General features: G+C 51.1%; 1 protein-coding gene across 4 annotated transcripts in view; it reads left to right on the forward strand.

The window, feature by feature from the left end:
• CRHR1 (corticotropin releasing hormone receptor 1) overlaps positions 1 to 24728 on the forward strand; it is a gene marked incomplete at both ends in the record, with an annotated part of 39990 nt that extends 15262 nt beyond the window's left edge. The window contains 12 exons of one of the 4 annotated variants that reach the window (XM_080923366.1): positions 4420 to 4507; positions 10327 to 10446; positions 14488 to 14573; positions 19643 to 19749; positions 20331 to 20550; positions 20740 to 20893; positions 21095 to 21155; positions 23113 to 23185; positions 23518 to 23603; positions 23804 to 23939; positions 24089 to 24130; positions 24588 to 24728. In XM_080923366.1, the coding sequence (XP_080779492.1) occupies positions 4420 to 4507; positions 10327 to 10446; positions 14488 to 14573; positions 19643 to 19749; positions 20331 to 20550; positions 20740 to 20893; positions 21095 to 21155; positions 23113 to 23185; positions 23518 to 23603; positions 23804 to 23939; positions 24089 to 24130; positions 24588 to 24728 (1314 nt within the window). The remainder of the gene's footprint in view (positions 1 to 4419; positions 4508 to 10326; positions 10447 to 14487; positions 14574 to 19642; positions 19750 to 20330; positions 20551 to 20739; positions 20894 to 21094; positions 21156 to 23112; positions 23186 to 23517; positions 23604 to 23803; positions 23940 to 24088; positions 24131 to 24587) is intronic. The other 3 variants (XM_080923367.1, XM_080923368.1, XM_080923369.1) reach the window with 3 other exon arrangements.
• Positions 24729 to 27058: the final 2330 nt, after the last annotated feature.

The following is a 27058-nucleotide window of genomic DNA, read 5'->3' on the forward strand; positions in this document are numbered from 1 at the left end:
AGCATTTTCTGGGTGTGATTAACCTTTATGCCAAAGTCACAGTGGGAAACTGGGGTGGCAGCTCAGACTGCTGGCCTGGGAGTGGGGGCAGGGTGCTAGAGCAGGCAGCTGTCGGACTCAGCCTTCCCACCAACCCTCCAGACACTTCAGTACCACTTTTCTTGCTTTTCTATGATTCCTCTCCCATTGTGGGTGCCCTGTACTCGCCAGGACTTGGCATCTGTGTGCAACTTCATGAAGGCAGGTGACCTTTGAGTACCAGAGTGCCCTTGACCGAGGCTTGCAGAGATTTAGTAGTGAGAAGGAAGTTTGGTTCAGGGTCTAGAGCTGGCACATTGGGGTACAGATCCAGGCACTTGCTGCTGAGTGAACTGTGTCCCAGGGTGGGGCAGTATCCAAAGGGGGTTTCTCTGAGGAGAAGTGGGGAGGGTAATAAAGGAGGGGGTTATAAGGGTAGGACTGGGAGGAGAGGAGGAAGGGGAGGGACTGCAATTGGGATGTTAAGTGAATAAAAAATAAATTATTGAAAAGAAAAAGAAAACGGCAAGTTTCATGAGATTCTGAAAACTTGTTTTCTCAAAACTAGTGGTGGGGGCCTGGGAGATGGCTCAGTGTGTAAGGGAGCGTGCTTGTTGCGTAAGCATGAGGACCTGAGTTTGAACCCCAGTACCCACATAAAATGTTGCACATGGCTGCACCTGTTTGTAACCCCAGCGTTAGGGGACAGATCCCAGGGACTCACTGGGCATCCAGCCTCACTAATCGAGTGTGCGACCCTGTCTCGGAGAAATAAGGAGAGAGACACAAAAAACAGCGTCTGACATCTTCCTCTGAACTCTATTCTTTTGTGCTGCACACACTCATGGGCATGCAACATACACACACACACACACATGCAACACATTCACAAATGCACACACATACACACATACACACCACACAAAGTTTAAAAAGTGGTTCTGAACACACAGCCAGTGTCCAGTGCTAAGGCTGGAAGGAGGGAAGAACAGGGTAGACACAAAGGAAGTGGTGGTTCTCGGAGTAAATGTACTTTGGTCTGATTTTAAAAGATTCTGATCTGGTTGTGGGAGGTCTGGGCCCTGCTGCGAAGTAGAGGCAGTGATGAGCTCTCCTGAGAAAAATAGGTTTAAAAAAAAAAACTATTCTGAAAAAACATTCCACAATTAATCACAAGGCATTCACATTGCCCACCCTCCACCCCTCCCTCGTTTGCTTGTGGAGCCCAGATTAAGAATTTTCAGCTTTGCTGGGTATCCTGACCCACTTGAGAGACAGAAACAGGGGGATGTCTGTGAGTTTGAGGCCAGCCTGGTCTACAAAGCAAGTTACAGGATAGCCAGGACTAAAACCCTGTCTCAAAAAAAAGAAAGAAAGAAAGAAAGAAAGAAAGAAAGAAAGAAAAGAAAAGAAAATCCCAGTTTTAGCTGGTCATGGTGGTACACACTTGAGCCTGGGAGACTGAGACAGGGGGATTTTGAGTTTGGGGCCAGCCTTGACTATGTAGAAAGCCTGGCTCCAAGCAAACAAATAAATCTTCATTAAGAGCAAGACAACATTAGCCTGGAAAGTTTGGGACCCTTTGGCGCCAGCAGAGCCCTTTCCTGCTGACGGCGAGAGGAAACAGAGGTGACCGTGGAAGAGATCCACAGTCTGCAAGAGGAAAACACTGGGCCGCTTTATGGAAGTAAAATTTTAGAATCATCTAGAAGCTTCTACAAACCTCCACAGAACAGGAGGGGGTGCAGGTAAAAATTCTGCCACGGAGCTGACCTTTTGGAAGAGGAAAGACCAGCTTAGGAATTTTAAGAAGTATTTGCCTTTGCATAATGCAGCCCAAGTTCTCTGTGAACAGAAAACAGCTCTATGACCTAGTAGATCCAAGACAGACAGGCAGACAGACAGGCAGACAGAAAGACAGACAAGCAACAGGATTCCAGGTCAGCTGAGCCCTTTGCCTTGTGGCATTTGGGTCTTTTTTCTCCCTCCAACAAATCTGGACTTCTGCTCTAATGAACTCTAGGACATTAAGATGTGAATAAGAGCTTCCGGTCCTCGAATTCATCATCTAATTAGAGCTGGGTTGAGTGGGGGGGGGGTAATAAGCTGGCTTTCATGTACTCTGGACTACCCCCAAGACCTCCATTGGGAGTATCCCTAATAGCAAGTATGGGGCCATACAAAAGGCACACCTAAAGGGTATACTGAGTTATTTTGCTTTGGAGTACTAAGACGGGTTTTGGCTCTAAGGACAGCTGAGTCAACAGGTGCTGGACAAGATTAGAAGAGACACAGACTGTGTGGGCAAAGGTGGACCAGAACAGGAGGGGCTGTGTGGAGAGAGAAGATACTGGGTAAGTAGATGGGAATGGAACCTGAAGTGCCCTCAATCAGGAGCTGAAAAATGGAAGCATGTTTTAAATATTAAATTGATTAGGGTGGGAGTCAGGCAGTAGTCTAATATTTTCCAATAAGGTTCAAAGTTTATTTAATTTGCCTGTGGCTGAAATGAGATTGATTGATTGATTGATTGATTGATTGGTTGGTTGATTTGTGTGTATGTGTTAGGAGGTGAAGGAGAGCAGGATTTTCTATCAGGGACCTCTCTCCCCAGCAACCATTACCCATCTCTGAGGAGAGCACAGAGCCTGGGCCCCTGCTGGTTCTGAGTGAGCTGCTGAGTAACTTTGTCAAGAGAACACTGCCCTCTGCTTAGCTGTCAAGAGCCACCCACTAGGCCTGTGGCTTCCTCTTCTCTCCACTTCTGCCTTTGCATTTGGAAATGAGGCTAATGGTATTTCTTCACCTCTCTGGAGACTAAAACTTAATTACTGATTAGTAAAGTGTGGGAAGTTGCTTGGGGCCAGGGCAACAAATGGGTTTATTCTAACCACTGCCAAGGCCCTGGGGTGAGCCTGCTATCCCCAGGGCTGATGGCAGAGCAGATCCTGAACCTGCCCAGGATGGTGTGAATGGTGACTATTGAGGAGTCTGAAGTTGTGTCAGCAAAGAGAACCCTAGGGTGAGATGGAGGGAGGATGCCTGAGGTAAGAGAATGAATTAGATAAAACCTACTAAAGACTTGGGCAGACACCAAGGGGGACAGTGTGGCTCTGTAAGTCACCAGGATTAGGGGTGATTTCTTGTGGGGGGCTAGGTCCAAGCTCTCGTCAAGAATACAAATGCATTGTGGGAAAGAAGGCAGCAGAGCCAGCCTTTGTCATCAACACCTGAATGAAGGGAGAAAGAGTGAGTGTTGCTGAGGCTGGGGGACAGCTGGATGGGAGGAGACACGGGACACTCCTATCAGGGAAACATAGAAAACTAGCTTCTAAAGGGAGATGGATGGACAAATAGACACATACACAGAATCAAACTTTAACCAACCACAGTCAAATTATTTTGCTTAAGCTGGGTATACCCGTCCTTGATAATTCTCTCGAGCCTAGGGCTTGCAGAGAGGGGAACATGAGAGAGAGTAGAATGCTGTGTGGGGGATGCATCCAGGGTTGCCATCCAACCTAGGGATTCTTCTCCCATCTGGAAGACGAAGCTGCATGTGGTAGTACCCCTCTCCTATCCCTGCATGCTTCTGGACCCCCTTGCAAAAGGAACCCCCAACAGACACAGCTCCGACCCCTGTCTCCACCTCACTAGGCCAGATAGCAACCACTGAGTTCAAGTCAATCTGTATGTCCTCATTGAGTGCCTATTATATAATCACAACACAACATCGTTCCTTAACTTAGTTGCCAGATGCGAACTCAATACACGTTCTCAAACACAAGAGAGATGAACTTGCCTAAGAGTGCAGACACTGTGGCCCAGAGAGGTCACACAGCCCACCACCCAGGCTCTAACCTTAGAGACAGCAGTAACCTAAGAAAGGTATCACCGTGGTTGGGAATGTCCATTCAAAAAGAGACAGCCTTCCAGCCATCAGGCCATGCTGTTCCCATCCCAAAAGGGCTGTGATCCTGGAGTCAAAGTGACACAGAGCCCTCAGTGGGGCTAAAGGACACAGGCCTTCCCTGGAATAGGAATCCATCTTTTCAAAACCGATCATTTCTTCAGTGCCTCAGTTTCTCCATCTGCAATAACCATGTCCATGCTGACCCCAGGAAGAATTAAGCCATCACAGATATCACAGTATGTCAGAAGAGTCTGACACCTGAAGAAGGAGAGGTTGAAGGTTGGGTGCAAATGTGTACCTGCCTTTGCAGAGACCAGATCGGACACAGGGGGATGACCAGAGACAAACACCAGGCAATTTCAAACATTTAGAAGGGCACCAGGAGACTGGGAAAGGGTAGGATGCTGGGCAGAAGAGGAGGGGCAAGAATCATCAGGTCAGACTGCTGAGCACTCCTAACAGTGTCCTGTATCCTCTTGTGCCCACAGGCCATTCTCCTTCTGGGACTGAACCCCGTCTCCACCTCCCTCCAGGATCAGCACTGTGAGAGCCTGTCCCTGGCCAGCAATGTCTCTGGTGAGTCGCCCCTGCCCCTGACCTCTCAGGATGCCAGGTTCTCACAGGGTCTCCTGCGTTGGAGTGGTCGGTATGGAGAAGAATCTGGGATTGGAGTCAGTGAGGGAACGAGGACTGAGGTTATCTACCAGCTTTGGCTGTGGGCACAGGAGACAGCAAATGTGCCACATGCTCATATCCCATGGGCAGTAGGTGAGGACCCTCCAGGTCTTGCTACTGGGCTGTGAATTGGGGACATTGGCAAGGACAAAGGTGGCTGCTGTTGCTAAAGGAGCTGGATTGGAGTGTAAGGTTACAATGCTGCCAGCACAAGAACTTCAAGATACTGTCACTCACTTGATACCTCAGGCAACTGAGGCACAGAGAAACGCTAAGAGCTGAAGCTTGCGCTGCAGAGGCAACCTGGCTCCCTCTGGGTCCGCCATATCTCTCCAATACAAAAGTCTAGATGACTGCAAATGTCACCAAGGTCTGTGGCTTAGCCATTGGAGGAAGGCTTCTGTATAGTTATTTTATCCCCAGTGAGATAAAGGCCTGATGAGGAAACTGAGGCATGAACAAGTTTCATAAATTTCCCAGGATGTCGCTATCAATAATAGCTAGGTCTTCTGGACCCCAAGGCCAAACCTCCTCTCATTCTGGGCATGGCCTGGGGATGGCAGGTGCCAGACAGTATGTATTGCATTAGCCTCAGATGCATCAGATCCTATGTAAGTCGCCAGAGGAACCAAGAGGGTCTCCCAGTCTCACCCAGGTCCCCAGGGCTGAAAGCCAGAGGTCAGAAGAGCAGCCAGTGGAGGAAACGGACTCAAGAGCCGTAAATGAGGCTAGAGGAATTGATTTCTAAAGCTGAGCCTGGTAGGAAAGAAAGGAGGCTTCTGCAACTGAGAGCAGCATTCCTCCTCCAACTGACTCCTAGTCGGGCTCACTCACACCCCAAACTGTGGAGCTAAGGACTGATACCCAAAGGAAGCCTATACCCTAGACTTCTTTGGGCCTTCCTTTGCTCAAACGGAGGGAGGGAGACCCCATGAGGTTAAATGAACTGAATTTTGAGGATCTGTTTCACAAACTGCAGAGGGCAGATAGCAGATGGGTTTAAGCACTTTTTAAAAGCACTCAGCTGTATAGCTAGGAAGAAGAGAAAGTACACGTTACTGATTGCTCAATACTATAAATGGGGTGATGGGAGACTGGGACAGGGGTGGGGCAAATCTAAGAAGCCTTCCTGAAGGAGAGGGTTTTTTTTTTTTTTTTAAGTGAGCCTAGAGACAACAATAAGCAATTGAACACCAGTGGGTAAAGTTTGGCAGAAGAACTGACCAGGGTAAGAGAGGCACTGGTCCTCTCAGCCTTGGACTACCCACTGGCTGAACTGAGCAGGAAGAGCATTGTTCTCAGCCTGTGAGCAGTTGCAGCCAAGAACAGGGGGGCAGAGAGGATGCCTGGAGGAAAGGTCCCCATCTCTCCTCTCTACCCCAGGCTCCATTAACTTGCTTGTGTTCAAGAGAAATGACACCCTGGAGCCACGCAGGTGTCACCTGTCCTTGGAGGCAGTAGGTTGTGATGAATGGGGTTCATTCCTCCGTGATTTGTACTGGAGGCTCCACCCCCATCCCAGCCTGCCTGGCCTCATAGGATGCAATCCATCACCCTCACAATGGCCTCCGATACAGACATTTGTCATCTGATGCTGAGATCAACCCAGACCGATGGGCATTGGCAGAGACAGATGGTGAGGGTGGGGCGAAGAGCCTGGGACAGATGGATGGATGTCTGGCCGGAGTGGCTGGCACTGTGCTGAAACCTTCGGGGGGCCTTGCACACGCTTCGTGCCAGAAAACAAGGAGGGGTTAGGTTCCTGTGGCCAAGGCCCCATCATGTGACAGATTACAGAGCTGGCTCCTTATAAAATCATAGCATGAGTATGTCTGTGCCAGAAAGAAATAGAATAATAGCATAACAGACGAGTGGGATCAGAGCTCCCGGGGCCCTGGGGTCACCTGTTCCTCTTCCTGTTGTTAAGGTGGCAATGACTAAGGATTGTTAAAATAAGAGTTAGCGTGTGTGGATGTCCACTTGTGTTGGACTCCGCTCTAAGTGCTTAGCCTCATTCAGTCGTCATAGCGGAGTCAGAGAGGATTTTTGTTTCTGCTTTAAAGAAAAGGAACCTTAGACACAGAGAAGTTGAATTACTCTCTGAGCGCACAGTTACTAAGCACTGGCCTCAAGAGCTCAGCCAGCTGGACCTGATTTCAGATTTAGTACAGATTTGGTCACTTAAGAGATTTGTCATACCCACAGCCCAGTGTCCTCAGTTACTTAGAGATGCAGTGTCACTCCTGAAGTTTTCCCTGTACACGCTGAGCTTTCATACAGTCCTATAGATTCATTAGCACCTACTATGTGCTTGAACTTCTTCTAGGTACCAAGTGTAAAACTCAGAGTGTTCAGAGCCACAAAACAGGAGGGCTCATGGGCTCCTACATTTTCTCCCCAGAGATACCTTTTTCTTTCGTTTTGGTGTTTTGAGACAGGGTTTCTCTGTGTAGCCCTGACTGTCTTGGAACGTGCTCTGTAAAGCAGGCTAGCCTCGAATTCAGAAACCCACCTGCCTCAAGACACCTACCTTTGCCCTGCCTTTCTTTACAGCTTAACCCAAGATGGCAAGCCTGTCTGCCTGCCATGACAGGTTGCCCAAACAAAACCATTGCCCCTCCATCTCATGGCACCAGCCTCCCACTGGCCGGAGTGCCTGCCTCAGAGGCTGCCCATGGGCCCCTGGCTGCTCTCCAGGCAGCCTCAGAGTTCCTCTTCCAATCTCAAGCCAGATGGGTAAACAGACTTCCTAACCACAGGGGGATGCCACGTCCTCACATTCTTGTGACTCTCTCAGAAGCACGTGATGGGAGACCCCTCACACCTGGGCAGGAGCATTACCTACAGTGAAAGTGTCCTGTGAGCACCCTTGGGCACTGATCTAACGGGGAGGGAACTGTGTGGCCAAGTTAACAGAAGAAATCAGTGTCCAACTGTACACATGCAGTAACTAGGCCACCCTTGGAAGAGTCCTAATCTGTTAACTGAGTGACCCAGTGACAACCCCAGATACCTCAGCAAACACCTCCCTAGGACCTTGGTACCAGTTGCTCCCTCTCCTTTATGTATGCGTGTGACTTCCTCCCACCATGTCTGTAATTAAACTTAGTGTTTTAGAGGAATACAAAATTAAAATGGCACCCAGTCCATCTTCATCTCTGTGCATTTTTTGTAATATTCTGCACTGGATAGCACATACTTGCTTCCCCACTGTGTCTCCCAGGATAGTGAAATCCCCCCTTAGGGATGGACATCTATTTTATTCATTTTTCTGTCCCCAGTTCACACCACTTCTTGGGTGAGTTAAGTACTTGAATTTTGTTTTGTTTTTGTTAAGAGAGGGAAAGAACATAATGGGGAAAGATCTGGGAGAAGTTGGGGGGAAGGAAAAATAAAACCAAAATATATCCTGTGAAAATAAGAATAATTTTTAAAGCCTCCCTTGCTCTTCCCTGTTCATTCAGCAGCTAACCACGAAGGGGCTTGTAGGAAGTTGGCTATAGGATGAGTTAGCACCCTGAGCACAGTTCATCTTTGCTGCCGCAGGCTGCTGAATCTGATTAGCTAAGCAGGCTGGCCTGGCCTGATCTAAACTGCTTCTCACCTCAAAACTCTGATAACAAAGTGGGATGATATCACTCTCCCACCCAAAAGGAGAGAAGGGGAGAGGAGAGGGTGTTGGTGTAGGGGTCATTGACCTAACCGTCCAAGCTTCCGGTTGGCTGAGGTGGCTCGGTGAGCTAAGACACTTGTCACCAAACCTGAATACCAGAGATCCATTCGCCTGACCAACATGGTAGGAGAAAATCAATTCTCCCAAGTTGTCCTCTTCATATGAACCATGGTGTGTCTCCCCCAACCCCCACCCTCAGAGAGAGAGAGAGAGAGAGAGAGAGAGAGACAGACAGACAGACAGACAGACAGACAGACAGACAAACAGAGGCAAGAAGAGAGGCAGAGAAAAAAGACAGATGGGGCGGGACAAGGGTTAAAATTTTAAAATAATCCAATCTCCAGCAGCCCAGATTTTGAGGTGCTTGGGTGCATCAGGCCAAGACGTGAGAACTCCTATGCTCTGAAATCTGTCTCTGTGCCTGCATTTTCCCTGCCCTTCCGGGCTTTAGCCTTAGTATATCCTTTATCCTTTTGCCCCAGTGTGTTTGGAGTCTAACACACTCCAAACTTGCTCTGTTCTTTTGCTATCTTTGTCTTTTCCCTTCCTCAAAGTGATGGGTGGATGGCAAAGCACCCTTTACAATGCCTGATAACATTCATTCTGCCTCCCATGTCTTATCTATCTATGGTCATCTTCAGAGACCCTGTCTGTCTACCGGATTCCCAGGGACCCTGCTCTTTCCTAGGCGTGGTCCACAGTGTGTGCTGCAAACGCTGGTCAGGCTGCAGGTTACAGGACAGCAGGAGTCCCCTGGGGAGGTGGTCTAGAGACTGGAGGTACGCTGGGCAGTGATGTCTGAGGTCCTTACATGCTGCCTGCTTGCTGTTAGCTCCCCATCCTCCTTCCTTTCATTTCTCTGACACCCCATGGTCTGAAACCCTAGTGCTAGGTCAGCGGCTAAGTGCATCTGCGAAGGCCGGCCGCAGCTCCTGATTGGCCTCTATGCCCTTGACTCCGCCCTCTCCTGCACTGCCCCACCCACAAGTCCCAGAGCTGCTCTCTTGGAAAAAGCTCCTGTCTTTGTCGCTTACCCGTTAATTGCATTTCTCTTCTCTAGTCTTGCAGCTTTTCAGAGACTTTCATGCTCCAGGATTTTCTGGGCTTTTAATAAAAAGGATCGCTGTATCCCCATTGTCACTTCATCAGCTTTCTATAAGCGTCAGGGACAGGCACAAGGAACGTGGTGCAGAGAGAAGGGAGCACTAGCCAGATACAGATGCAAGCCAGGGACCTATATGGAGCAGTGGAAGTTCCTGGTTGGCCTCAGAAGCCCAGGGTTCAAAATCTACCCTGCCTTTTGGTAGCCACTTTGGGTCGACCCCTGTGCATTCCCGATCCTTCAAAGTTCCTTCTCTTTAAAGCAGGGAGTTAGCGCCTAAAATGGGCAGGTAGTGAAAGACCAGAATAGATTTTAGGTTATTTAAGGGAAGACCCTAGGACATTTGCCATTCTGCAAATTCACCCACCATCACATGGGTCCTGCTCATCCATGGATGAGCAGTGGGCGGAGTCAGAACTCTGAATAGGGTCTTTAAAAGGGGGGGGGGGGACATTGGGGGATGGTGTTTCCAGTGGGAAACTCTTCCAGGTGGAGCCTCACCGCTCTAGCTGATCTTGACATCAAATGGTGATGCTATCTGCCCTTAGGTCCTTCCCGCCTCTAGCCTTAGCAGAAGTGTATTTGGGAACTGTTAAAGGTAAGAGAAGAGGCAGGTGCCTGTCTTTAGCAGAAAGTACAGTAGGCATTTCTTTCCCAGGACACCTGACAGCATTTTACCCTCCACCAAGCTGGGTGAATGCCTAAGCCCCTCACCAGCACCAGGAGATCTGACAGCTGGGGCTGTAGTTCTTTGTTTTTCTCTGGAACTCACCATCTCCCTAGCGCTGTAACGGCAAACTCACATTCCTGTATTGGCTGGGCTGATAACCACACTGAGGCTTTGCGTTTTCTGTTTTTACTAGGACTGAGGATGGGCAGAACTCTAGAGAGGTTTCTGTCTGCCTGGACGTCACTTTTTTTCTCACTAGCTGTCTCTGTTCCTAGGCCTGCAGTGCAATGCCTCTGTGGACCTCATCGGCACCTGCTGGCCCAGGAGCCCTGCGGGGCAGTTGGTGGTTCGACCCTGCCCTGCCTTTTTCTATGGTGTCCGCTACAACACAACAAGTAAGGAAGAGGGGAGGGGGAGGGTTGCCGGGGCTGAGTGGCGGCAGTTTGGAGGTGGAAGAAATGTCTGCATCACTCCTAGGACCAGCTCTGCTCTCTGCTTGTTCCTGCTAATTCTTGCAGAGAAAACACCCAGTATATAACCAAGGCACCTGGCCTCAGAGAAGTTAGGGAACTTGCCCAAGCCAACAGCCAATAGGGGGTGAAGCTGGAACACTCGGGTCTACCTGACCCTTTCTTCTGTAGATGTAGTTGACTAGCTTCTGGTTAGTCTCACTGAGCCTCAGCCACTCCTGAGATGGGTGGGTAATTGTCTTAATAGGGCAAGGAAGTTCCACGGAGACAGGACACCTAGAGTGACTTGCATCCAAGTATCCCAGGCCTACCGCTGTGATGGGGGAGGGGAAAGCAGGACTGACCCATGGACTGAGCAGATACTGATCCCCATGTAAACACCTTGCTCCCCAGAGGCCCAGCCTTCATGCTGGGCTTTGCAGATCCCTGCTATAGCATCTGCCACCCTCAGAATTAATTTGCTTTCTCTTGCCAATGACTCAGGTCCCTGCTATCAAGGGAAAAACAGATGGAGCCCAGAGGCCCTGGAATATGCCAAGGAGGTTGGGTTCTGGGTCCCTGGGGACTAGGAGCCCCTGTGTGAGTCCTGAAGGTGTGGGTAGGTCATCCCCAAGCTCCCAACAGGTGCCAAAAGTGACCAGATACCAGGTGACCCATCTCAAGACTCACTGGGTGACCTCAGTATGTTCTCCCTTCTGTGGACTTCTGGCTTCCTCATCTGAGGTTTAGAGGGCTGGTGACCTCTTCCCACTCCAAACCCTCAAACGTCTCCTCCCACCCCTCCTTTATTTACTAGATGGCTGAAGGGGATAAAATTGGGAATATAGACAGAAGGGTTTGAGAGGGTGGTCATGGGAAGGTCATGGGAGAAAGAGAAGAAATACTAGAGTGGGTGAGGGTTTAAGGGCCAGGTAAGAAAAAGTAGTGAGAGGTCAAAGAGGAGACTTTGTGGCACATAGTAGGCTAGCTTCCAACTAGGGCATGTTTTGTAAAGAGGAAACTGAGGCATAGATTGATGGATAACCTAATCAGAGGCACAGAGCCTGGAGGTGGAGTTGAAACTGGGGGCTCTAGGCCCTGCACGTTGCTCTGTATCCCACACCTTGTCCCAGGACAGTGGCAGCATGTGTTGGTACAGCCAAGCTCCACAGGAGGCCTTTTTCCTTTCCCTGCAGCACTAGGGCCTGTTTGGCCACCCTTAAAGCACTCATTTCCTTCCTGCCTACTGCCCAGCCTCAGGCACTCCAGCCTAAGCCCTAGTGTGACCAGTCTGAACTTGTTACACCCCACTCTTCTGCTACACCTTTCTGTGCCTCACCATTGCCTGGTCGAGTGAGTCTACTAGGTTGGCTGTGGTTACAGCCCTGCCCACTTCTGCAGCCAGCCTCACCCATTCTCCATTGGTACCCTCAATTCGGAATACCAAGGTTTACTGGACACATTCCAAAAATTGCTTTAATGCTATGGTACACATGAGGCCTGCCTTCAACAGACGCCAGGCACTCTGTACTCCAGCCCCACCTCTGTCTGTCCATAGTTCAGGACTCCTTGGTTTGGGGCCATCTCTGGGCCTTTGTTTCTCTACCTGCAGGATGGTTGAGGGTGTGTTGAGGTATCCCCTGGGTTCCCTTGCTCACCCAATAGTTCCAAAGAGAACGTCGAGATGTTGATTTCCCTGGCACGGGCTGCCAGACTCCCCATGCAGGTGCCCCTGGCGCCAGACAATGGGAGTGTGCCCACGAAGTTGTCGGGAGGGAGCAGAGATGCTCCTAATCATTAGCTTCTAATTAACTCATTTACTGATGAGGTGTTGCTAGGACTTCCAAGCTGCTCCTTACCGTTCTCCCTCCTGCGGCATCAGATCTTCAGAGGGATGGGAAACATTTCCAAAAATATCCATTTTCCCATGATCCTCTAAGAGGACTGCTCAGCTCAGCAATTAGGCAAGGAGGTTGGCTCCTCCCTGGCAACAAGCCCCTGTGTGCCAGGCTTGTTTTCCATCAGGGTCAGTTTGTCCCTCTGGGTCAAAGCCTCCAGCTTCCAATGGTCCATCCTGTGGACCAGCTCCAGACACCCTACGTTAGGTGGGGGCAGGTGAGGAAGCTGTTGAACAAAGACCTAAATCTCCACCTGCACCCCTTGAATGGAGACAAATGATATGTGCTATTATGTAAGGTTATATAAAAACAGCTCAGAGACAACAATAATAGACACCGAGCTGACACCATATGCCCGGTACAGTTCCAACTAAAAACACTAACCCAAAGAGGGCAGAGTGTCTTTAAGATGGTTCTTTGGCAAGTCAGGGAAGCCGAGCAATCAAGTCACTCACCCAAGGTCACACAGGTTGTGAGGTAGTGCCAGCATTTGAACCCAGACTCTGTGGCTCAAGGTGCCCTGTTCTGAGCCCTGCTTTGTGCTTCTCTCTGCCTCATGCTCTCCCCATCCATCCATCTCTGCCACAAGCCCCTTTCTCTGCTGACATTCTAAGCAGCCTCTGGTTGGTACCAGGCACATCCTACCCATACTGTGTGCTGTAACCAACCTGCTTGCTCTTGGCCCTCCCATACCCACAGATATCCCAGAACATCCTCATTGTGAGTCCCTTGGGGATCAGCTCTTATTTAATACCAGTGGAGAGCCTTTGGCCTCATTGTTGACTCTATACAGATCACAGCTTTGCAAAGCCTCAGATTTGCTCATGATGAGGCCAAGCAGAGCTAGGAAAATCCATAAAGATAATTTCCCCCATCGGCTAGCCGCAGCCAGCTTCTCAGGTTAGACAGGAGGCCACAGCATTTTAGGTTGGAAAGTCAGACCAGCTCCCTCTGTTGGGGCAGCTTTAATTCTCCCTGACCTCTCTGAATTTACCTCTGGTCCTGATGCTGCCAGGGAGGTGGCTCCCAGGCTGATAATGGCTCTTGGGCATCAACTGGAGCATCTCCACCTTTATAAATGAATGGAGGGGCTGAGAGGCACTCTAACTGCTTAGCCATAGCTGAGCTTTGCCTGTTGGGCTCTAAGCCCAGGACCTGGGACTCTGGCAGCCTTTCCTGACCTCTTCCAGCCGGTGGGTCAGTTGGAGCTACAGACTGAACTAAAGGAAGAAAGACTACAGTGGAGATGACTCAGGGCTGGAGTAAGAGCCAGAAATACAAGGAAGCGTAGTTAACAATACTGATGCCAGAGAGAGTGGGAGACTCCTGGTCTCCCTCCCTGATAGATTTCCCAGCTCTGCTACCCAAAGGGCTATTCAGGAAATGGGTAAAGGAGACTCTTTTAACAACCCTGCCTCTCCCAAGGCCCTAAAACTAAATAAAGCAGCCCCAAGGTCCCTCCAAACTTCCTTAGGAGGTGAGTGGTTCTAGCCATAGTCCAGCCCGACAGTCACAGAATCCCCCATAGCCACTCCCTGGCTTTTCTAATGTCACATCCCAGGACAGGAGCGGCAGCAACAGCAGACCTAGTAGTGAGCTAGCTACCTGACACACAAGTGTCACTTGTGCCATCCCCAGCACACCCCTGCCATCTGCTCTTTTCAACCCAAAAGGCTGGAGTAAGAGCCTCTTTGACATGAGGCGTGCTGTAGAAAAACGGTACTATTAGGACCTCTGTAAGTCCGACGCAATAGGAAACACTCCGATGTGAGAATTCCACACAGAGAGACAAACACAAGGAGCCCCATCATTTAAGCCACCCAAGTGAGCAGTCAGTGCACATTCATCCCCAGATCCTGCCCGACCATGTATTTTATTTTACTTTTTTGTAAGACAAGCTCACTATGTAACTCTGGTTGACCTGGAACTCACAGCGATCTGCCTGCCTCTATCTTAAAGCGTATACCATCACTTTCAGCTGCCCAGCGCGATAATCAGAGAGTCCCCCTCCCAGTTTAGTTCCAGGGTTCCCAGCCCGCATGCCCTGTGCTAGTTCAGATGTGTGACATGAGTTTTGTTCTCTTTCCAGACAATGGCTACCGGGAGTGCCTAGCCAACGGCAGCTGGGCAGCCCGTGTGAACTATTCTGAGTGCCAGGAGATTCTCAACGAAGAGGTGAGGATAAGCCACCATCCTGAGGAGCAGTCCAGGGCCACCAACACAAGCCAGGAGCAGGGGAGTGGGGCACTGCTGCATGAGCAGTTGGGGTCTAGGGAACTTTCCTGAAGCTGGTGTTAGGACTCTGTCTTACAGGAGCTGGTGAGAAGCCTCTGAATAGCATAGCATAGTGTAGCAAATTCAGTCCTGGCTCTCTTCCTTCCTCCCTTCCCTTCCCCACATCTCTTTCCCTCCCTTCCTTTTCCTCCCACCTTCCCTCTCTCCCTTCCTCTCATACTTGTCTTTGGCTGCTTGCACTGGGTGTGGAACGGGGGGCGGGGGGGGGGCAGCCAAACCCAGTGGTAGATGGATGCTCAGACATCAGCGTCCAGCCATGGGACCTGTGTCAGAACCGAGGCTAGAAGTGAGGCGCTGATGCAGTTTTAAAAAGCCCCAGAGGTGCTTTGCCAAACTTCAGTGGTTTTGAGCAGCTGTTGCTTACCCGGAATGCAACATTTAAAAGGTACAAATGGGAATCCAGCGAGAAGCACACCTCCTGTTGCCATCCCTAGCCAGTTGCTCACATGTTCTGCATGTACGAGGCAATGTGTCTCTGTGTGACATTCTTGGCCTTACTCAGACATCGCTTGTCATACAAACTCCTTGATATTGCTTCTTCATGTGGCCATCTATCCTAGGGATTGTTCCAGGGCAGTTTAGAGCGAGCCTCTTCATTCTCGTTAGACTCACACACTATCCACATCTGGATGTGCCATAACTTAGCGGGCCAGTTTTCATTCTGTCTTTGGTTTTTACAGACAGCATCATCACAAAGACCCTTCTATAAATGATGCTTGGGTTCCTCCAATCACCGCCTCTCTATACTCAGTCCCCCTTACTAAGGAGGATGAGAATGGGCTGGCAGGACAAATGAGCAAAAAGCAGAGGGCTGGAATAAAACGACCCCAGGTCCCTGGGCCTTAGAATTAAGACAGACTGGTCCAGAAGAGCCTGGAAATTCCATCCTCTGAAAGGTCTGAGTTAGAAAGGAACTTGAAGACCCTCCATCCCATCCTGAGATTTCCAGAGCTGCTTAATCTCACCCAGAACACACATTCACACACAGCCTCCTGAACAGCCAGAGCTCACAGTGGGAGGGACAGTGGTTGGAATGAGCTGCTAAAATGTTGAGATGTCCCAGGATTTCTTGGCTTCTTGATTAAAAAAATAAGATTCTCATTCTATGTGACTGGTCTGGGTCTCAAAACTGCCTTTCTCGAGATGTCTGCAAACTCATGGGCTCTGATGCTCTTGGTTCAAGGGCCACACTTTATAAGCTGGAGGTACAGACCACCCACAGAGGAGTAAAAGACAAAGCTCAGGAAGCCAGATGGGCAGAAGAAGCCTGGTGGTCAGGGAGGGGGAGTGAGACAGGAAGGCCACTGGAAGGAGCTCGGCTTTCATTCTGGCAGGGCAGCCAAACAGGTCTGGTGCACCAGCCTTTGGGGCAAGATGATACCTTCTGATCTGACCAGAATCAGTTCAGCAGAAACTTCTTGTTAGAGTCTGGTCTTAAGGGCTGGGCAGAGTGGTTCCTCTCCAGCACCTTACTCAGTGCCACCCGCCTGAAGGAGCCTGTGGAGCTCAGGTCTCCAGACTGGACAAGGAAAGAGTCCTGGTCAAGCTTCTTGAGGTTGGTTTTGTCTTCTCGTGCTTTGGGACATCCAGTGGCTTCTGCATTTCTTGGTGGCTTGTCCCCAGGAAGTCAGAATGCATGAGGGTGTCACTGACATCTTTTGCAGGGAGTCTGGAGAGGTCATTGGCTGTCTCTTTGGGACATCACTGGCTGGTCTCTCCAAGTGTCATTGGCAACATCTTTGTGTGTTACTAGCTTTGCCTTGGAGGTGTTACTGGCTACTCTCAAGGTGTTGCTGGGTGTCTTTCCAGACAGTGCTGACCTGTTATGGAACTTTCTCAGTGTCACCTACTGTTCTGCCTGGTGTTTCTGGATCATTCATTTCTCAGAGTACTGGCAAGTGTTTTGATCTGGTTCTGCTACTGTAACAGAATACTCGAGGTTGAGTTTTTTAATTTTTGAGACAAGGTCACATGTGGTCCATGCTGACCACAAACTTCAGATCTGTATGAGGGGCTAGAGAGATGGCTCATCAGCCAGGTTTCATTCCAAGCACTCACATGGTGATTCACAACCATCTGTAACTGCAGACCCCGGAGAGTCAACACCCTCCTCTGACCTCTGCAGGCACCAGGCACATGCTTGGTGCACATACCTGCAAAACACTCATGCACGTAAAGTTAAAACAAATAAATCTAAACACTTCTTAAAACTTGAACCCCCAACCCTTCTATTTCTGCCTCCTGCGATCCGGGCTTACAGACATTTGGCAGTGCCTCCCATATGATGAATTGCTAAGAACCGAACCCAAGGCTTCACGAGAGGTAGGCAAGCATCGTATCAACTGAGCCAACTTGTAGCTCGTTTATAATCAATAGGAATGTTTCGGCTTTTGGTTCTGGAAACTGAGACGTCCAAGGTTGCAAAGGCCTTGCTGCTGTGTCATCTCATGACAGAAGACAAAGAAAGGGTGAGAGAAAGCAAATGGACCACACGTTCCTTTGGAAGGAACCAGATCCTGCAGTGAGGCCCCCATTTGACTGAGAGGCCCCACATCCAGCAGCTCTTTACTGGGCACCCCGTTTCCAGCCTTTAAACTTCGGGGACACATTCTTATCATAGCAGTGGCCGTGTCTCGGGGCACCTCTGGCACTCCTCTGTGACACTGCCATCCCTGCAGCTGTCTTGGTGCTCTGGTCCTTGGGTGATCAGGCCCACGGGGTGAGCAGAAGCCAGAGCTTGACCCAGTTGTATCTCTGCCCCTGTGGTTTTTGGCTCTGTTTTTCCCTTCCAGCCTTCATGAGCCACACTCTCAATGAAGAAGCCCCTCCACCAAGATCTTGGACACAGAAAACACACACACACATACAGAGTGCCTATCCCCCAATCCCTGTTTGTCTCCCTCAAAATACCCTATGGGTGGAAGGAGAAGAGAATCCTAAAAGCCAGACTGGTCCAGGTTTTGATTGCTAACTATACAGCTTGAATCAACTCTATGGCCTTTCCAACCAGAAAACAAGGTTGTGGGACCAACCTCAGAGACTTCACTGAGGACAATGGTGTGACACCCAGCACACAGTAGGTCCTTTCAGAACTATCCAGCTTCAGTCTGACAAACAGAGAGGCCAGGGTAGAGGCTCGGGCAGAAGAGGCCAGCAAGCTCCCCGCCCCACCCCTCCTAGACCTGAAGAGAAAGCTGGGGCACGCTAGCAGCTCAGCTCCACAGATGCTGTTATTACCCAGGGGCTTCTCAGCATGGAAGTGTGGAAAATTTAATAAAAGGAAATCAAGTGTTGATTTCAGACAGGCTTTGCGTTGTGCATGTCTGTCTGGAGCCTCGGTAGGATCCCGACATCTGCTGCATGCCCTTAGAGACCCTCAGTGTTTGCCGGTCAGAATGGACCACCTCCTTTCTTGCCTCCCTGTTCTGTCTCCATCCACCGTCGTGGGGTTCCAGGGCTCCAGTGGCATGAGATGCTGCTAATCTGATGTCCTGCCTTCTTTGGGCCAGAAAAGGGTACATGGGAGTTTTGCATTGGGAATCTGCTAATCGCTGAGCACCGGGTACTGGCTGGTCCCCTATGGACTAAGGACCCATGTGTAGGATCAATATCTTGCCAAGCTTCACATGTAGGTAAGAGATGCTTCCAGCTGAACTGAGCAAGTCAACATAACCCTGGGGTTTCTTTTCTGCGAAGGAAGTTACAAATGCTTTTCCTACAGGGCCACTTTGAAGTTTGGAAATGATGAGAGAAACTCTAGGGGGAAGGCTTTCAAACTTGTGCCAGTAGCTCCCATCACGTATTCATAATTGAATAATTAAGAAGGTTAGGGGCCAGAGAGATGGCCCAGTGGGTAAAGGTGCTTGCTACCAGGTGTGACAAAGTGAGTTTAATCCCAAGGATCACCTGGTGGGAGGGCAGACCTAGCTTGTGCAAGTTATCCCTAACCTCCACACACACACACACACACACACACACACGCTATGACTACCTTCATATACACACACTGAATAAGTAAATGTAATTAAAATTTTTTTTAAATTAGGAATGGCTGAGGATGTAGTTCACAGGAGGCAGAGCACTTGCCTAGCCTGCTCAAAACCCCAAGTTCCTTCCATTCAGAAAAAGTGGAATTAGCATAAAGAGGAGGCGTAGGCAGAGGGAAGAAATGGAGAAACACAGAAATGGGCCTGGGATGAGGGAAAGGCTTTGAGAATAAGGAACTGGTGTTTGCTTCTTTCAGGGTTATGTGTGTGGTACATGCATGTGTTCATATATGCACGTGGAGAACACACATCCATGTACACCTGTGGAGGTCAGAGGCGGACGTAGAGTGTTTTCCTTAATGGTTTTCCACCGCATTTGTTGAGACTGGGATCTCTTCTCTAAGCCTGGAGCCGACAGTGTCGCTGGGTTGGCAGGACATCGGTCCAGGGATCCATCTGTCTCTGATCCTGTGTTCAAGTTACAGGTCCCCACAGCCATACCCAGCTTTCTTGACGGTGTCAGGGACCCAAACCCAGGTCTGCATTCAGACAGATTCCGGTGTGACCAGGAAGATGAGAACTCAGTTCAGAAGTGGGGCTGCGGTTTCTGCACCCACCGGAGACTGTGGTGTCAGTACAGAATGAGACATGGGCATGTGTGGGCACTGGAGTGTATGTGTAGGTGTGTACAGTGTTCATGTGACACAGGAGCAGCGTGTGACATAGATACAGCTTCAGTTCCTACCTGTCAGCAACACGTGACAGACCGGATTTGGAGACTGACCCAAGTGGATGGTGTTACTCCATGGCTCAGAGGGTCACTTGGATTGGGGCATACTCTTACTGGTGCCCACTCTTCCCCAGCACCCCTCCCTGGTGCTGTCCTCTCGGAGCTGTTTAGCACAGTGGGTGGAGGGGTGAGGCTGTGCAGGAGGCTGACCTCTGCCCTCTCTCCTGCCTCAGAAGAAGAGCAAAGTGCACTACCACATCGCAGTCATCATCAACTACCTGGGGCACTGCATCTCCCTGGTGGCCCTCCTGGTGGCCTTTGTCCTCTTCCTGCGGCTCAGGTGAGAAGGCGTAGGCACTGCCGCCCGCCACCCCCTGGAACCTCGAACAGAGCGGGGAGGTGGGTAAGACCCAGGCATAGCTATGGGGTGGGGGCACTGACAAAGGGGTAAGCTATCTCTCATTTGGATAGAAGAGCCTCATCTATGTAAAGCTCGTGTCTCTTAGGACCTCTGCCGAGCCATGCCTGTCCTTCCTCCCAGCTGGAGAAAGTAGGGTAGGGAGAAACAAAGCCCAGACTTACCCGTGTTACCAATGCCTAAAGCCGGTCTGGTCTGTATCTTTCTTGGGGTTATAAGGCAGGAGACCACCGGAGGTGAGGATTTTATCAAGTGGCATCTCTCTCACAAGGGTGCTGTGGCCCGAGTGATAGAAAAAGGCTGCGCGTGGGTAGCACCAGAAGCTGAAAGTCAAGATGGGGTTTACTCTTGGAGGCTCCTGTTTGCAAGCACTCTGCCTTTCAATCTTTGGGTGTCCCTGGCCACAGCAGGCTCTTTCAGGAGCAGATGTCTTGGTGACCCCAGATAGAAAGGGACCAGTGGAGTTAAGGCAAACTCAAAGACCCACTGGCTCCAAATTTCAGTCTCCATTCTTGCTTTGGGGCTGGAACCATTATCATACTTGCCCTCATCCTCTCTTTCCTCCGGTTGCTATGGCCACCTGCCCTCTCCTGCTGCCCCAGGAGCATCCGGTGCCTGAGAAACATCATCCACTGGAACCTCATCTCGGCTTTCATCCTGCGCAACGCCACATGGTTTGTGGTCCAGCTCACTGTGAGCCCTGAGGTCCACCAGAGCAATGTGGTAAGTCTCCGCTAGAAAAGCAGAAAAAGCCGAGCTTAGGTCAGAGGAGCTAGTGTAGGGCTACCCTGTGCTGAGGGAGGGCCAGGTCCGGACACCCACAGAACAAGAACAGCACCCCAAGGAGCCTGAGAGTTGGACACTGGGGTCTCTGGACACCCCCAAACTCACGGTCATCTCCGGTTGGGGTAGGCCTGGTGCAGGTTGGTGACAGCTGCCTACAACTACTTCCATGTAACCAACTTCTTCTGGATGTTCGGCGAGGGATGCTACCTGCACACAGCCATTGTGCTCACATACTCCACTGACCGGCTGCGCAAGTGGATGTTCATCTGCATTGGCTGGGGTGAGCTGAGCCAGCCCTGCCCCCGCCTCTCCTCACTGAGGCTATGGGCCAGCCGGGCCAGGAGGGTGGGATGTGCACCCTTCTTAGGGATGAGAGGAGTGAGGTTGCCATGAAGCATTATTCAACTCCCATGAATCCCTGCTCTACCGCAGACTCCTGGCTGCCCCGGGGTCCTCCGATGACAGCCGCTCTCTCCCTCAGGTGTGCCTTTCCCCATCATTGTGGCCTGGGCCATTGGGAAGCTGTACTATGACAACGAAAAGTAAGTTGCTTTGTGAAGTCAGAGCCTAGCTCTACAGTACACTCCCTAGGGGTCTCGGGCCACCGTCTCTCCTGTAAAGACAGTGGCTTCTTCATCCACCAAGGCAGCGCTGAGCACTGGCCTCAGTTCTCGGATCCTTTCCCGTGCTGTGCATGGGAAGGTGGCACTAGGCAGCCAGGGTCCCCAGGCTGTTATCTGTCTGGAGCTTTAAGGGGAGCAGTACTCAAAGCCACACTGCTGAGGTTCTGAATTGTGCCATCACTGGGTGTGACCTTGGAGCTCATTGTCACAGCAGGCCTCAGTCTCCTCATCCACGAAATGGGCACCTTCGTTTTATTTATTACTTCAGGACTGTAGTGAAGATGAAGGGCATTCGTGCATACTAAGCACGTAGAATAGACCTGCTTTCCTGCTACCCAGTAAGTGCTGCATAAATGCATTAACAACAAGTGTGTTTTACAATAAGATTCTTTTGTGTTTTTTTTTTTAAACTGGCCCAGGTGGTTTCAAAGACTCCCCCAGTTCCATCTGAATCAGCCTTGCACTTGGGAGACTTCCCAACTGTCCCTCACAAGAACTATATGGGACGATCTAGAAAGTTCTATACCTTGGAGCTCCGTGTTATCGGACTGGGGTGTGGCCTGAGTAACAGGGTGGTTACAGTGTAGAGTTGAGCTTGAGGACTTCACAGGGAGATTGAGAAGGTGGGAGGAGCTGGACAAGATGAGGCACTGTTGTTACACATAGCATTCCCTGCTCTCAGCTGGCTGACTGGAGGATTCACATAGACAGACTCTTCCCTCCCCTTGCTGGGCTGCAGGAGAAGCCTGGGATAATGGCATCCACATTAGTGAAGGTTGTTCCTTCTGCCTCAGGCTGGGCTTTTTGTGCTGCAGCAGGGTAGGCGGCAGGGAGCCGGTTCACTGCCGGGGATGCGGTATCGGGGTGGGGGAGGTATCCTCTTGGGAATTCCCGGATAGGGAATTCCTGTGCTTTGTAGGGTGTGGAAATTTGACTACAAGAGACAGGGCAGGAGGAATGGGGAGGGGGGAGAGATGGGAGAAGGCAAGAGATAGGCAGGGAAGGAAAACCCAGAAACGAGCCTGCTCTCACCCCTGGAGCAGGAAGAATGCTGGAAAGTTAGGTGTGTGCAGCCCTGCAGCCCCATCTGGTGGACAAATGCAGACAGTGCAGCAGAAGGAGCAGGGACGTTGAACAGAGAGGCCCCCAGGGTCTCAGTCTGGAGTCCACAAAGAGTGGTATTCGCCATGAGTGGTGTTTGAAAAGCAAAAACAAACAAACGAACAAAAACCCTTGGAGTTTAACCTCTCGTTCTGGCTTAAAGCATCCATTGCAAGTTCATATGCCCATAAGAACGTGGCCTTCTGAACAAAGAACAGCCCGGGAGGAATACAGAGCAGGCCTCCATCTTGCAATAGGTGTTCGTTGTGAAACCCTCCCTGCATGGGCTGTACTCCCACAGGGTCCCTTGGAAACTGCTGTTGGTGTCCACTTGTATGACAGGGCAGTGGGCCATAGCTACTCCCAGAGTCTCTCAGGGGCCACCAGAGAACACGGTGCTGTCTCAGGCTGCAGGCTGCTTCTGGATTGTTGTTTGGGGAATTATTTCCCTGGGAGATGTAGACAAGCAGCTGCCCCTTCCCGATAGGGACCCAACTGCATGGATGAGGATGGTGGCTGTCACAATCAGGGGCCTTTTTCTCAGGCCCTCCCTCGACAGAGCTTGCTCCAGCTTCGCATCCTCTGGCAGAGGGCGCCACCCACTTTGCGGTCAGGATCACTGAGGCACTGAAGGAGAGTTAGTTGGCTTGGCTCTCTTGGAAATTGGGGTGCCCTTTCCTGACCACTGGCAATGATCGTGTCCTGTGTGCAAGCACTATACCACTGAAAGGACTCTGTTGGTCCCTTCCTTCTCTTTCCCTGTGTGGTCTTCTAGGTGCTGGTTTGGCAAACGTCCTGGAGTGTACACTGACTACATATACCAAGGCCCCATGATCCTGGTCCTGCTGGTAAGAGCCCTGGGAGGTAGTAGGAGACAGGACCACCATGGGGAGGGGCAATCTGTCTACCATGGACAGAAGGGGCCACCTAGGTAGGCCCAGAAAGGGCACCTGGGCCAGGAGTTTATAGGTATTAAGAGGAGGGCGGGAGAGGGAGAGAGAGCTTGTGTGGATGAGAGAGTGCAGCAGGAATACCACCAGCAGAGCTGAGAGCTGAGGGCTGGTCCTGTCCACCCCACCCGCCTCCATTCCCTGCATATGTCCCTGCCCATCCCCACCCCTGCTACCTAGCCCTGCCCCTGCCACCCATCCTCACTCCTTCTGCTGTGCTCCAATTGCAGATCAACTTTATCTTCCTCTTCAACATTGTCCGCATCCTCATGACCAAACTCCGGGCATCCACCACATCTGAGACTATTCAGTACAGGTACCTGGCTCCCCAGAGATACTTTAGAGGTTCCAGCCTCCTTTGAACCAGATCTCTTCCAAGTCGGCCAGTCAACCCAGAAACTGCATCTCCACTTTACCCAGACGCGCCTGAGACGGTCTCCCAAACCCGCCGCTCTCCCCCGAGCTAGCAGCCCCACTCCTGGGTAGCCTGTGACTCTGGCCTCTGTTCTACCCTAGGAAGGCTGTGAAGGCCACTCTGGTGCTCCTACCCCTTCTGGGCATCACCTACATGTTGTTCTTCGTTAACCCTGGGGAGGACGAGGTCTCCAGGGTTGTCTTCATCTACTTCAACTCTTTTCTGGAGTCCTTCCAGGTACCTTTGGAGCCTTGCACTTGGCTCTGGGGGAGCCAGATTTGCACATGTGGGTGGAGAGTGTCCTGGAAGAGCCTGGGGGGAGGCGGGGCCGGGACAACCTCGGCTGGTAGGACCCCACTCACCTCTGACCACCCTCTTCCTTTCAGGGCTTCTTCGTGTCTGTGTTCTACTGTTTTCTGAACAGTGAGGTAAGGACCTAAGGCCAGGGCTGGTCTCAAAATTCTGAGACAACCAATATTGAGAGCTGTCACCCTCTTATCTCTTCTGCCCTAGGTTGGTTTTCATCCCTTTTCCCAGGCTCCCGTGATATGCTCCTGGGAACTTTGAGAAAGTCCCCGTCCTTGTTGATCTGTACCTGTGTTCCCATTCTGTACACCTGGAATGCGAGTGGCTTGAAAATAGGGTCTCTCTGCCTTAGGGAGAGTGGGACAGGGGTAGGGAGTCTGTACGGCAAAGGCAAGATGGCACCTCTGTTAGACTGGGGGGAAAGAATGTCCCTTCCTCGTTTGGGAAAACTGGCTCAGCAAATGGTAAACCAATAGAAGTAATTATGTGAATGCCACCACCTACAGATGCCTGGAGCAACCTAGAGGATGAGAGGGGTGACCTGAGACTGCACTCTGATGTGTTATCCTATGCCCACAGGTTCGCTCTGCTATTCGGAAGAGGTGGCGTCGGTGGCAGGACAAGCACTCCATCAGAGCCCGAGTGGCCCGCGCCATGTCTCTCCCCACCTCCCCCACCAGAGTTAGCTTTCACAGCATCAAGCAATCCACAGCGGTGTGAGCCTCGGGCCACAGAGCAGCCCCCCACCCCAGACCTGAAGCCAGAGAAATGATGCAAGCTCACTGACGCTGCAGACGCAGGCGGCCTTCCCGTTCCTTACCTGGGCTGCAGACCTGAGAGCCTGCCCAGCCGTGGATAATAGCTCATCGCACTGGGCTGCGCCCTCGGCCTCTGGCTCCTTGCTGCCCATTCTCCCTGGAAAGCTGAAATGAAAATTGGGGCTAGAAACCCTGCAGCAGTTTAATGGGCCCTGTGAGAGCTGTCTTTTCCCGGAGCAGTTCACAGAAGATCTGTTGTATTCAGTAGCTGTGGGGAGGCCACTTGTTACCCTGGGGCATCATGGGAAACTCTCTTCTGTGACTGTAAAGCCTCTGAGTGTTTGGGATGCCTTGGGATGCTACTGAGAAGCAATGTCACACGGTACAGTCGGGAGACCTGGAGATAGCTTTAGGAATCTGGAAACATCAGACTGTACTCCACCTCCCTAGAAGCCACTCCTGAGCCACCAGAATGTCATCAGCACTGTGGCACTGCCACTGAAAAGCCCTGCCTTGCTGCCTGGCTGCCTTGCACCTTTAGACTTTTACTATTCTGCAGGACAATCCAGCTTTCTGTCACTTATCCACTGACAGCAACAGTTCCCTCACCCCCAAACTCCCCCCCCCCACCTTTGATCTTCTAGCCTGTGAGAAGATGGGGTCGGGAAGGGGACTTGAGTTGCCTCTGAAGAAGAAGCAGAGTTGGCCCAGCCTATGAGGAAGGAGGGGCCCCTGGGTACCCAGGCCACTGGCTTCAATGGCTGCCTGGAACATGGTCATGATAAAGGGAGAAAGGGCCTCTGTACTCGAGTGCCCTGAACTGTGACGGGTGGCTACTGGGACAACTAATGGACAAAGCCCTTACTCCCAGGCTTGGAATGGCCCAGTCCCCACTGGGTGGGAGGGCTGGGGAACTGCAGCAGGACTGAGGTGGGGGTGGTATAAATAATATTTATCTTTTCAACTCCCTTTGTGAAGACTTGCATTCTGCTGGGGCTGGGAGTGAGCCAGAGGGTGGGCTCTCTGCACGGCAGGAAGCCTGATACATCTCACATGATTCAGGATGAGCCCAGGGGCCGGAGGCAGGACATGAACTCCAGACGTGAAGGTATGGGTGTGACCAAGGATGCTTATCAAGTAACAGCAAGGAGATAAGACCGAGAAGAGCCAGGCTTCCATGCAGGTTACCATAGACAAGGGACAGCCCAATAAGAACTTCAGCAATGAGACCAGGCAGAAGTGGGGTCCATTACTGCGGAGGAAAACCAGGCAGCTGTTAGGGAGGCTGAGCAGCCTCTGGAGCTAGAGTCATCCCAGATGCACACGTGGAGACATGGTGGCCAGGGCAGTCTCAAGGTGGGACTGGAGGGATACGACCAAGGAACAAGAGAAAGGGAAAGGCAGATGAATCACAAGCACCATGGCAGGTAGCTGAGAATTTGGCCTGCTGAGGAGTCTGGAACGCGGGATGAGAGAGCCGAGTTGGGATACTTGTCTACCAACTCTTACCCTCCCTCATTCACTGATTTAAGCTGCTCCCAGGGGACATGAGTGTCCCTGCATTAGCAACATCCGTGGGTCCACAGAGTCATCAGCTGCAGCATGCTGCAAGCCTCTGAAAGGAAGCACCAGAGAGATGATTAGAACCCCCACGAGGGTCCCAGCGGTACCTGGGCCATGCCTCTGGGGCCTGAGCAGAGAGGACGGCCACCTTGTGCACACACAGGAACGTGCACACAGTTGTGCACAGGGGTGTGTGGTAAGAGATGCCAGGAGACCGCGATATCTGTAGCCTGAGAGCACCACAGGTCCCACTGAGCCAGAAGAGTCCATGAAAAGGCCGTTCTTGAAAGATACATGGACTGCCCTCCCTGCCAATTCTCCAAGCAGGAGTGTGCCCTTAAGTAGAGGTGGGGGTTGGGAGAACACCAGGAGAGAAATGAACTGGTAAATTCTACATCAACTTAGGAGTTCATTGGGTGGGCTAGGGAGAGAGAGGGAAAGCTCCCCACACCAGGTGACTGCAGGGACCTAAATTGACAATAGCCACACTGAGATGGTTCTCCACTCTGCCTTTCAACCTGCCCAGAGGCTAGTTTCCCACCAAGCCTCTGTGCTGATGAAGCATTTGCCAAGACAGAAACAAATTGGGGGGGGGGGGGGAATCATCTTTGGAGGGAGCGGAAACAGAATGTTTCTAGACTCACTGGGCACCAGTATCTCGCATGGGGGTCAAACTGCTGTGTGTTGTGAAGCAGGTGCTGGTCTCCTGTTTAACATACGAGGAAAGTG

Source organism: Micromys minutus (assembly GCF_963924665.1).
Source record: "Micromys minutus genome assembly, chromosome: 10".
NCBI classification, from domain to species: Eukaryota; Metazoa; Chordata; class Mammalia; order Rodentia; family Muridae; genus Micromys; species Micromys minutus.